At 42.5% G+C, this 13,058-nt stretch overlaps 1 protein-coding gene across 1 annotated transcript; it reads left to right on the plus strand.

Annotated features, from left to right (window-relative positions):
• The first annotated feature begins 9,699 nt into the window (after positions 1-9,699).
• On the plus strand, positions 9,700-12,702 carry LOC136838699 (C-type lectin domain family 17, member A-like). Its single transcript, XM_067104104.1, has 4 exons — positions 9,700-9,792; positions 10,464-10,526; positions 11,282-11,458; positions 11,857-12,702. Exons 1-4 carry the CDS (start codon positions 9,783-9,785, stop codon positions 12,114-12,116), a joined length of 510 nt encoding a protein of 169 aa, XP_066960205.1. The 5' UTR covers positions 9,700-9,782; the 3' UTR covers positions 12,117-12,702.
• The last annotated feature ends 356 nt before the right edge of the window (positions 12,703-13,058 follow it).

The raw sequence follows: 13,058 nt of genomic DNA on the forward strand, positions 1-13,058 counted from the left end.
CTCCACCCACCTCTCTCTCTCTCTCAAACCAACACACACACACATACACACACAAGCACTTAGCACACCACCACAATGTAACTATACTAGTTTTCTGACGCATTACTAATGTAAGACTGTAGACTTGGTTTTCATGACCTGACCGCAACCAGTTATTTAACTGACAATCTCACCTCAGTACTTCCAGATATCCATACACATATGCAAGCAGAAACGTCCCTATATTTGTTTTATACTAACGTTTCTCTGGGTATATAAAAAAAACGTTAATGGTAGTTATGCCATTGATAAATGTGATTGCACTGGACATAGAAAGGTGGAGAAGGCTAACAAGAAACGACCCCATATAAAATTGGGCAAAGCGTACGACAAAGAAGAAGACTAATGATAAATGTGACACTGAAATAACATTGATCATGTATAGTGTAAGTGACGCTTGCTAAAACAATCTTAATTTCAATTTTACAAATCAATCGCCACCACACTCGGTATTCAGTTGCTTTAATCAATTATAAATTAATCAGGTATTATTTTACCATGAGCACCTACTTATTTACGCTATTTATATATGGTTTTCCACCTTTACTCATACCAATCTGAATAGCGTTTTCTGTATAACACTTCCGCTGAAAATGAAATGTCACAAAAATATTGATATCTTAGTGAAAACTGAAAGACGCTTCTTTACAACAACAAACCGACCCCCTTCCCCAACAACACCAGGTCAGATTGAGTTGAAGGCAAATCATCCCTTCAAATTAGGTAAGTCACCGAGCCTTTGGTTAAGTTCTGGAAGATAAGTTAGGACGATTGTATGTAAGTATGCCTTTCTAAGTAAACAGTCGCAATTATCAAAATCATTTAGTGGATGATTACTCGTCATTCCGAAAAGGGAGGACAGATGGCAGCACCAAGGTACGTCTACTCTTTAGCATGGCGCCATAAGTCAGTGTTTTGGCGTACTCGTGGCTACCCTTATTTCGATAACTTTTCATTTGTGACGAAAGTGAACTAGAATACAAATGTGTTTAAAGTGACGACAAGATAACTTTACGGAAGCAAAGTAAGTAATTCAGAACTCTATAAAAATTTACTCACTACGTAAAATATAGGCTCACCCATTAGTCGCACAACCAGCTTTTGATGAAAGGAAATGCAAAATATATATATATAATACATTAATAGAAGGTCATCCTACTTACCAACGACCAAGTTGATTTTCAAGTTAGCCTAGCCTAGCCTAGATCGTTTTCCTTCAACTTATGTCTGTCCGGCTGCAAGACAGACGATCTTCCATGTTGCCGAAAAGATCAGCATCTTTTTCTCTCTCACTAATACTCAAGTTTCTAATGGAAGATCAGAAAGGTAGGCAAAATGAACCTGTAAAATGTCTTTCGAGTTTACAGTAAATTCACAACACTCGCAAAGAAACTATAAAACAATAAATGGTCACTGATGGTCCTGCAGCGGGTAACGTATAGTACGGAACCCATTAAATGTAAACATTGATATCCAAAACAATGTTTAAATTGCAATTTTAACATAAGTAGAAAAATTAATTACGGCAGTAATTCCGTAGATTATATATAGAAATTATGTTGAAATAAAATAAACATCTGAAGTCAGCTGTAATGTTTAAATTTTAATGAATTGCGAAATGTAAATATAGAACTAAATTTGACATAACAGCTTCAGCACTTCTTGTCGGCGGGTTTCTCGTTTGATGTGGCGCATTATTTCTCCCCGTGTGTGTGTGTGTGTATATATATATATATATATATATATATATATATATATATATATATATATTAATATCGTTTAATATGAAATTCACCAAACCTCGAGAATAACTTACACCCAAGGGAAATACGACTGATAAAGACAACCTGGGCCTATGTTTGGATACAAAGATAAACAATAGCCTTTAACCAATAAAGCTGTCAAGGTAGATGCATTTATCATTTATAATTTCCTTAGTTGTGAGTTATTCCTATTGTAGGGTGAATTTGATGTTCAGTGATATTTCTGGCTGAATATTTGTCAGTTTACAAAATCAGGCGTGTTTGAGTGACAAAAATTCTTATTCAGTGCATCTCCTTTGTTCTTGGATGAATTCAGTTAGCTTTTCGCGTTTAACAGGAATGCCATGGGTATGCAAGAAATTGTATAGGCCTAATGTTTATCAGAGGGGCAATTATTGAATTTTATATAAATTATATATATATATATATATATATATATATATATATATATATTTTTATAAATATTACTGCTGTTCGCCCTCGTAACATTTGATTGTAAATAATATCAGCCTGACCAAGACCGGGAAAAGCCATTGTCCGCATTAGGAGCGTCTTCAGTTCAAACTTTAACATCCGTTGGAGAAAGGAATAGGTAGCATTTAGGCATTTAACCCCATAGGAGAAATTTCCATATTCAACTTTAAGAATAGGTGGTCCTAAAGTCCTTTTTTCCTTTCTACCTGTCTCTCGTGGCGAATGTTTTTAACAGAGCATAGACGCCTAAGGCATGACTGTAGGCCTGTTTTGACCCAGCGCTGGTCAGACAAGAGACAGAGAGAAACTAGCCGCCGTCTCGAGCAGACGTCTGGAAGGTGGCCCTGTCCCCGCCTTTGTCTATTATATTTTAGTGAATGGTGGAGCAAGAAACACTACACAACTTCATCACGTCCGTTGTAATGCGCGCCAACGCTTCGTCCTTAAGGTAGAGTCTGTGTGCTGTTCGAAACTTCGTCCATTCTTTTAACCTCTTTTCTGTATTTCCAACTCTTTCTTTGTTTCATTCTCCGGCCACCATTGAAGGTAATCGCTTTACGAAGTCTAGATTAAGCCAAATTATTATATTGTTAGCTTCAACCCCGTTATTCCAGTAAAATACCTAGGATTTAGGGTAAGCAAAATCAGGTTAAGTCTCGATGCTTTTTATGCCTAGCGTCCGAATGTTTGGAAGAACCGTTGCGTTTAAAATCAAATTCATCTCAAATATTCTTTGTTAAGGTTAATAACCCTTAACTGGCGACCTTTGGCTAATTAACGACTGTCTTTGAGGTTAACTTTTGGCTTCAAGTGGCAGGTTACGTGTAATCTTGGTTTGCAGGGCCGTGAAAACTACGTAAATTGAATAATACATGATCAACCAAGACCCACACACGTAACATTGGCGACCTTGCTTAGAATCTAAAAGTAAAGTTTAGAGAAAGAATCTGGAGAAAAGGAAATTAAAATTACATTATTTCCAAAGATAAAAGTCAGATATTGAATTCCATTTCAATCTTCCAAACAAAGAACGAGGCATAATAATAAGCAGTAAAGAGAATAGTTATAATAACAAGTGTAGCGAGAATTAGCGTAGGTAGGCAAGGGTGCGTCGAGAGCAGAGCAAGTCGCAATTTGTAACGTTTAAGACAAGGGCATTCTTACGTGAATCAAGTCGTTCATAACGAATCCTAATTCAAAAAGCGGAGCCCATTTCATATACACAAAGTAATGTAGAAATCGCGTCGGCAGTTCCGATCGTTATTGTTTCATATAGCGGGAATCATTCAAAAAACCGTGTCAGTGAAGTAGCAAACGAACTGAAGTAGTAATTTTATCAATAAAAATACATTTTCAACAAAGTAAATTTGGTCAGGCAGGAATAGCAAATCTATTCCATTGTTTGTTGAGGATGTTTCCGTGAGAATACAATAACAAAAAGACAAAGTTGTTTGGTAATTTAGTTTTCCATCCGTAACGTAAAACGCTATGCATGATTGGTATATTTAAAGTAAAATCTGGATACCTGCATTTGTTTCGTGCGTTGTTTTTTGAATTTGGTGCTAAAAGGAAATACCCGCCATTTGGATTCCTCCCCGTGTTCGTAGCGGTTGTTTTGAAATTGTTCGAACTGTTTGTGAGAGAACCGCCATTTGATGTTTCCTTCGCCGGCCGAGGTTGTTTTGAAATTTAGGCCTAACGGGATTTTCCGCCATCTTAAGACCTTGTTATTGTCATTCTCTGTTGTGACCACTCTGCTCCCAGCCTTTTTGGAACTACTTTCTCGGCGTAGTAGAAGTTAGACAGATATCTTAGCTAGACAAAAAAACAAAAAGATAATTTAGGCAGGGAAAGATAGGCCTTAGTTAGGAGTAATACCATAACAAGTTCCTATACAAATACCTGCTATAAAAATCATATAAAGAGAATTTAAAATTTTACGATAAACTTTTGTGACGTCGGCTCCCAGGAAAATTAAGATAATAAAGCCATCCCTAAGGAAGCCAAGACGACGCATCTATATCATTTTATTAAGATCCATGCCATTGTGCATGTATAAAATCTTTGCTTATAATGTTCTCAACCAGCAAGACATTGGCTGATTGAAAATCTCTCTCTCTCTCTCTCTCTCTCTCTCTCTCTCTCTCTCTCTCTCTCTCTCTCTCTCTCTCTCTCTCGTCATTCAAGTAAGCATTCCTAACCTAAGTGTACGTGACCCTCTTCAAAGAAAGAACGGCCGACACTAGGCTAATTAATTCGAATACAATAAACCAAATAAAAGAAACACCTCTGTCCCACAATAGATGAGGACAAGTTAAGAGTAATTTCAATACAGTGATAAACTGTCGGTCACGAGTGAGGCCTGCTATCCAGACCGAAGCAAACAGTAGTTTTCACCCTCTGAAAGAAGAAGGGGCCAGCACTGGGTTGGGTACTGGGACCAGCCACTCACGAGGATCTTTAAAAAAAAAAAAAAAACCCAAATTCACTTTATTCAACAGTGCCAATAATTTGCTGCACTGTCATCACTTGAATAGCTTACTCTCTCTCTCTCTCTCTTTCTTTTACCTTCCCTTTCTCTCTCATTCGATTGTTGCACTCTGCAGGGGGTGTAGAGTGCCTTTCCTCCCATATAGCCTAGTTGGACTCCAGTAGAGGGTCCCTAGGAACACATTGGCACCATAAGTGCCACTAAAGAAAACAAAAGGGAACACAGAAGAGAAAGTTCTTCTGGGACCTAACCTGCACCAGTGCCTAGGGATACTGAGTGCCACCAGTGTGACCTGTACACGGCACACCCAAACTACAGTGCCACCTTTTGAAAGGGTGCCATGTCATTGAAGAGACACTTCCTCGCTGCCCAAGTACGCCCAGTCGACCCGGTTAGACGCCCTTCCCCACCAGAACCATGGCAGCAGAGCATTATAAAACCTTCCTGGGGCTGGGGACGGCGGCAGGTCTCACCGGCTCGGAACTTACTACCTGGGTTAAGGAGCAAGTGGACGACTTGGCCAAGCGGGAGAAGGAAGAAAGACTCGAGCAGAGGAAAGAGCCGAGCAGAGGAAGTATGAAGAAGAACGAAGGGTGTGTGAAGCCGAGCAAAGGCAATATGAAGAGGAAAGAGAAGAAAGAAGAAGACAGCATGAGTTAGCCTGCAAGGAAACTGAGTTAGCCCTAAAGGAGAAGGAGCTCGAGCTTGAGAGAGCGAAAATGGAGAATGCCGAAGCTATGGCTAGCCATCAAGCCTCCAGTCCTACACCTGCTGCATCAAACGCTCCAATTTCGAGCATCAATTCCCTAGTCCCCAAGTGGACTGAGGACGAGCCAGAAGCATGGCTGGAGGAGATCGAGGCTCTTTTCGATAACTACAGCACCACGGAGACGGAGAGAGCCTTGATACTAGCCAAGCATATGGAGGGAAAAGCCAAGGCAGCGCTTCGCTCACTGGAGAAGAGCCAGAGAGGCAACATGGCGGAAGTTCGTAGAGTCATTACAAAGGCCTACGAGATAACCCCAGAAAAATGGAGACAACGGTTCCGAGGTCTTGCCAAGGAAGTCGGCTGGTCTTGGACGGAATGGGCATGTCACAAAACCCAGTCCGGTACTCGCTGGTTCAACTCCTTGGCCTGCATGACGTTTGAGGATCTTTTCAATCGGACCATGCTAGAAGACCTTTTCCAATGTGTGCCTGGGCCCCTTGCTGTATATCTTAACGATAAACAGCCCTCCACACTTATGGAAGCTTGTCGCATGGCTGATTCATGGGAAACTTTCAGTCAGTCGCATAGCACCTCTCAGAAGCGAATCATCCCTCCGGCCTACCTCTCGAACTCCACTCGCCCGAAGAATGGACTGCCGAGCAAGACCATATGCACCTATTGCAAGAAGGGGGGCCACGCTGAAGCTGAGTGCCGATACAAACTCGGCACTAATAAGCAGCCTAACCCTACCAGCCAGAACTCCGCTCCCGATTCATCCGCTCAGCCCTCTCCTCCAACAGTTACTGCAGGCCACCGAGCCCATCCAAAAGGCCCGTGCAAATCCTGTGGGGCTGCTAGCCACTACAATGCTGGATCTCCGGCCTGTCCACATCATGTCCCCACCACCAAATTTGTCAACCTAATCAGCACTTCATTTTCTGCTGCTGGTCCGCACCGGATCCTTTACCCGAGAGACTGGAAACCCAGTTCATCTCGGTGGCCCCTCTTCAGAGCACTAGCCTGCCAGTGACCCTTCCGGTCACAGTAGACACTGCGGCAGACATTAGCCTGATCACTAGGGCCCAAGTGCCAGCCGGTGCTGTGGTTGACGAAGAAACGCGGTGGGAAATGAAGTGGATAGAGGGCCACACCATTACCGTTCCTACGGTCCAACTCCAGGTAATGACACCTTGGGGCACGATACCCCACCGCCTTTGGCGTGGTAGGTGGAATTCGGCCCGGAGTGGTCTTCTTGTTGGGTGGGGATCTTCTCTGCGGAAGCCCGTCACCAACGCCACTCCGCAGCCACGTTACCTCCTCCACGGAGGCCCCATCTAACACTCTCAGTAGTGACAAACCTCCACCTTCCGCCCACCAAAGTGGTCCGCGGAAGGGGCACAACCCAAACTATTCCAGGCCTAGCCCTCTCCAATCGCGAAGGGCTGGCCCACCAAGAGGTCTCCCCCTCCGCGAAGAGAGATTCAGGAGGAGCAGTACCGCTGCAGGACGTGCAAGCGGGCAGACCACTCCACAAATTGGGAGGGCTGCCCAACCAAGCAACGCCCAGCGGACGCCCCCGAACAAAACTCACCGAGAGGCTACGATCTCCCGCTGGGGCAGGAATCTCTGCTGCAGCCAAACACAAGTCGTCCGCGAGGTATTGCACCTCCAGACCGCTCGTCAGGCATGCCTGATCCTCAACTGCTGCCAGTGCCACTTGCGAGCACTGAGCAGTGCCAGACTCCGTCCGTCCCGGACGTTGAGCTACCAATGGAAAAGGCCCCTATGCCGGGTCTAAATCATGAGGCTAATCCTCCTCCGGGAGATTTAGGATTCCCCATGCAGTTGATCATCGCGACTGGAGAGCCTCCAGCACCCGAAACTTCTTCTTTGCAAGATTCTTCTTTGCAAAATTTGACTCCAGGGGATGAACCCCTGGAGGATCGAAATGGTACCCCTTCCTTGGAAGACCATGAACTGGCATCCTCGGACGCAGAAGTCGAGATCGCTCTCGCTCCGGTTGTCGCAGCAGCCGGAGTAGGGAGTCCTCCCGCAGCTTTTGCAGTTGCCCCTGACTTCGCGCCCGCTAGCCCTTCTGGCCTGTCCCCGGAGTCGGTGCTCTCATCACCTGCTAGGCCAGCTACTGATAGGCCTTGGAGGAACCCGAAGAAGAAGAAGAAGAAGGGGCGGAAGAGAGCCCAGTAGTTGCCGAGCTATAAGCTCATCCTGGCACTAGTGCCCTCTCGGCACAGTGCCCTAACATCTAAGAGTGATCCTGGCCCCTTGCCCAGAGGAGGTAGCCAGTGTGATCTCTTCCTTTTATTGTACATAGCCTAGGCCGCCTTAAAGTACGGTACATCAATTTAGTAACCTTGTTCCTTCCACTTACCACCGAGCCGCAGTAATCACGTAAGTAGCCTAACTAATTTCAATAATCTTAACTATTGTGAACTGAGCCACGATGCTCAGGACACGCATGGCTTAAGACCTCCGTGAGGCACCCACCCATTTATCATATGAGGCAACCCTCATGAATTAACTAGTAAATTTTAATTGTATTAAACATAAACCAAGTTGTGATTTAGTTAGAACATTAACTCTTATGTTGGTGCTATGGTCGGGTTAGGATAGGTTAGGCTAGGGAATATCATAGAATGTACCACTAGGCTAGGTCTAAAAACATCATGATTGTAGGAGGTAGCCTATAATAACCGTAAGCACCTTCTAGTACTGTTAGAATTAGGTAAAGTAGTGATTATAGCTCATATCCTATCTAGGGTTAGGTAGTTCTGTAGCTAGGTAGGCTAACCAGGACTAATCTGCTCAGGGAAGAAGAGTAACCTAATAGAGGCGAACAGCTTGTTTAGTACAGACCTTCACGCCCGAAAAGGGAGTGAAGGCCCTCTTAAGGGGGAGCTTTTATAAATATTACTGCTGTTCGCCCTCGTAACATTTGATTGTAAATAATATCAGCCTGACCAAGACCGGAAAAGCCATTGTCCGCATTAGGAGCGTCTTCAGTTCAAACTTTAACATCCGTTGGAGAAAGGAATAGGTAGCATTTAGGCATTTAACCCCATAGGAGAAATTTCCATATTCAACTTTAAGAATAGGTGGTCCTAAAGTCCTTTTTCCTTTCTACCTGTCTCTCGTGGCGAATGTTTTTAACAGAGCATAGACGCCTAAGGCATGACTGTAGGCCTGTTTTGACCCAGCGCTGGTCAGGACAAGAGACAGACAGAGAGAAACTAGCCGCCGTCTCGAGCAGACGTCTGGAAGGTGGCCCTGTCCCCTTTCTTTGTCTATTATATTTTAGTGAATGGTGGAGCAAGAAGAAACACTACACAACTTCATCACGTCCGTTGTAATGCGCGCCAACGCTTCGTCCTTCAGGTAGAGTCTGTGTGTTGTTGAAACTTCGTCCATTCTTTTAACCTTTTTTCTATTTCCAACTCTTTCTTTGTTTTCATTCTCCGGCCACCATTGAAGGTAATCGTGTTTACGAAGTCTAGATTAAGCCAAATTATTATATTGTTAGCTTCAACCCCGTTATTCCAGTAAAATACCTAGGATTTAGGTAATCAAAATCAGGTTAAGTCTCGATGCTTTTTATGCCTAGCGTCCGAATGTTTGGAAGAACCGTTGCGTTTAAAATCAAATTCATCTCAAATATTCTTTGTTAAGGTTAATAACCCTTAACTGGCGACCTTTGGCTAATTAACGACTGTCTTTGAGGTTAACTTTTGGCTTCAAGTGGCAGGTTACGTGTAATCTTGGTTTGCAGGGCCGTGAAAACTACGTAAATTGAATAATACATGATCAACCAAGACCCACACACGTAACAATATATGTGTGTGTGTGTGTGTGCGTGCTTATGTGTGTGCCCGGGTCTTTGTTGAGGAAAAGATTGCAGTTCAAGAAAATTTCACAAAAGGAAAGAAACAACAGTGAAGAGATAACAGAGGCTCACACAGTTAGTTCCCATCTTATCTCCAGGCCCTGATGCATGCAAGACTATTAAAGGCGGTACATTAAGTCTGTTTCCAATTCATGGAGTGCTGCGTAATTTCCAATTTCGCTCTTACAATGGGAAACCTGCAGCTGCTTTGTATCACTGGTGAGACAAGTCACATTTTAGTATGTTTATTTAATCATTCCTCGAGCTGACGTGTGTGTGTGTGTGTATGTATGTATGTATGTATGTATGTATGTATGTATGTATATAATCAGCCCTTGTGGTCCAGCAGTTAGAACGCTTACTTCACCAACAAGAAAGCCTGACCCTAGGTTTGATCCCCTAGAGAGAATGCAACTAGGTAATGAATGATATTGTTGATAGTCAACTGTGGTGAGTCGGACCCAGAGGAGTGTTGGGACCGAAATTTCATCCCAATATATTTGCTGAGGAACAAAGGCTGACACTTCTGTATGTGCCTCGTAGTAGTAGTGACGTCAGTGCCCCTCAAGTGGTGCACTGTGAGCATTTCTAAAGGGTGTTTGCAGCGTCCTTCGGCCCCTTAGCTGTAGCCCCTTTCATTCCTTTCACTGTACCTCAATTACCTCCATTCATATTCTCTTTCCTCCATTTTACTTTCCACCTAACAACTGATTCATAGTGCAACTTGAGGTTTTCCTTGTGTTACGCCTTTCAAACTTTTGTACTGGCAATGTCCCTTTCAGCATTGAATGATCTCATAGGTCCCAGCGCTTGGGCTTTGGTGTAAATTCTTTATTCTATTCTATTCCTCTTTATCTTGCTGTCCAACCACTCTGACTCCCTCCTTTCACTGTCGTAAGCTCTGAATGGGCGAAAGTGACCCACTGCTTAGTTTCACAGTCTAGATTTCATAAATCAGTCAGCCGTTGTTTATGCCTCTGTGCCTATAAGCAGGTGTGTACTTAAATGTGCAGTTGAGAAGTCATATGTGTGTGTCTTGCATGTAAGGTGGATTTAATACATCTGCTTACCACCCTCTTTCTCTTCCAGGGCTGGTTCTTGGTGGGACGTCCTGCAGTCTGTGTGGGTCTAGTCCTTCACAGGAAACAGATGGTATGAGATTTTTCTGTGTGTTTTTGCTATAACCACTTTATTGTTATTATTATTATTATTATTATTATTATTATTATTATTATTATTATTATTATTATTATTATTATTATTATGAAGGTGAACCCTGTTCATGTGGAACAAGCCCACCGCAAGGGCCATTGACTTGAAATTCAAGCTTCCAGAGAATATGGTGTTCATTAACTAAAACTGCAGAAGTAGCCTATATTTTTGCAATCATTTAATTCGGGCCCCCCCCCTTTTTTTTGGCAAAGTTTTGGATGTGAATTTTTCAATTTTTTTTTTAGTTATCTGCACGACGGTGATCTTGTCATTGACTTATTGTTTCAGCTACATGTCAAGGTGTCTCTCTCACCATACATGCTAGATGGCGAGAGAGACAGACTTAATACTTTGCTGAAAACAAGAAGTCGATGACAAAATCACTGTCGATGCAGATAACTCAGGAAACTGAAAAAAAATGCATATTCGACACTTTGCCAAGAAAAGGACAATATGGTCCAGCTCAGTGTACTGAAACTACAGAAGAATGTTTTTACAAGCAGTTGATTTTCTGCTTCAGAAAGACGACCTTTGCAAACTTTGGATGTTTTACATCATCAGACTTTTTTTTTTAATAATTAAAAATATAGCTTTCCTCAACATGTTAATATAATTTGTGTCAACATTTATATTCATTACTACAGTATACAAACGTTCAGGCTATGACACTTTCAGTTATATGTTTATTATCGCAGTGGGCGAAGGTTGTCCCCCTCCATTCGAGGACGTCTTGGGTCGATGTCTTTATTTTGCTGAGCTGACAAGTACCTGGAATGTCATGAGGTTCTATTGTCAGGACTTAGACGGCGACTTACTGAAGGTAGACAGCGCCGATTTCTTGTACGACCTGATTCAACTCGTCGGAGATAAAGGTACATAATATTAGCTGGTGGAACAAATTCTGATATTTTTTGCACCTAAGCACCCAATATGAAATCGCTTTGTGGCCATCTAATATAAGGCTAATCTAAACATAGCTTGTGATGACTGAGGGACCTAAGGTTACCTTTCGTGAAAACTGCTACAAGTAAAATAAAGAAACCCATTCCAAAGAGGCCATTTAGTCTTGAAAAATACAACAGTTACGAGCTACACTAGGCTCATCTTCTGGTGGACGTAAGAACTCCTGTAGAGAAGCTTAGTAGTTAGTGTGGCTCGAAACTAGTGTGTTTTTGAAGGTTACAAGGATGTCTTCAGAGCGAGTTTTGTTGTGTAACTGCTTACACATACAGAGTGTAATTGGTCCATACATGAAAACGGTCTTCGACAGAACTCGTGACGGACCACTTCTGGCTGGGCGGCAACGACGGGGAAAAGGAGGGAGAGTGGAAGTGGACAGACGGGACCCTGGTGAAGATGGGGTCTCCCTTCTGGGGCATAAACTGCAACGCCGACACCGTCAGCAGGGAACCCCAGGGAGGAGAGGCGCAGAACTGCATGACTTTCCAGCGTCGATTCTTCTTCCTCTTCCACGACTCTGACTGCGATGAGAGTCATTCTGCCATTTGCGAATACCAGATCAAAGAATGACCTGACAGTCTCAGCTCTCTCTGGTTTGTGGCGTCTGTTGGCACTTGTTTTCGATGGTCGAATATTGGTATTGTGCATTAGATGTGATCTACTGCTGGAATTGTCAATTGTGACTTAGTTCTACTCTACTGTTGGTAGTGTCAGTTGTGACCTACTTAGTTCTGCTCTATTGTTGGTATTATCAGTTGTAACCTACTTAATTCTGCTTTAGTTGGTTTTGCCAGTTGTGACTTACTTAGTTATGCTCTACTGTTGATATTGTCAATTGTGACCTACTTAATTCTGCTCTACTGTTGGTATTGTCAGTTAGTTGTGACCTACTTAGTTCTGCTCTACGGTTGGTATTGTCAGTTAGTTGTGACCTACTTAGTTCTGCTCTACTGTTGTATTGTCAGTTGACTGTGACCTACTAATTTCTGCTCTTCTGTTGGTATTGTCAGTTAGTTGTGACCTACTTAGTTCTGCTCTACTGTTGGTATTGTCAGCTAGGTTGTGACTTGCTTCGTGTAGAAATGTTAATTTTTACTAAACATTTTTTTTTTTCAAATAAAAATCTTAGTCTGTGGAATCTTATTGTATAAATTAATGGCCGTTTTATTTCCTCCATAAGCACGTACGCTTGCTAAAGTTCTTGGACAGTTTAGAAACACCTCATTTACATATCATTTTTATCACCTGTCAACAACTATTCAAGTGTTCAGTTCTAATGAAAAAACCGTAAATCACATTATTTTTGTGGTGACTTTGATAGTGAATTATGTCCTTGGTACTAAGTTGACTTTGGTGGGTTGCAGCCAGGCTGGAGACGGGTGCTGGTCCAGCACCTTCTGGAGTCACATGTCCTTCCAATATATATAAAGGTACATATTATATATATATATATATATATATATATATATATATATATATATATATGACATATATAAAGTTACAAGCTTTCAA

This window comes from Macrobrachium rosenbergii, chromosome 5 (genome assembly GCF_040412425.1).
Source record: "Macrobrachium rosenbergii isolate ZJJX-2024 chromosome 5, ASM4041242v1, whole genome shotgun sequence".
In the NCBI taxonomy this organism is placed as follows: Eukaryota; Metazoa; Arthropoda; class Malacostraca; order Decapoda; family Palaemonidae; genus Macrobrachium; species Macrobrachium rosenbergii.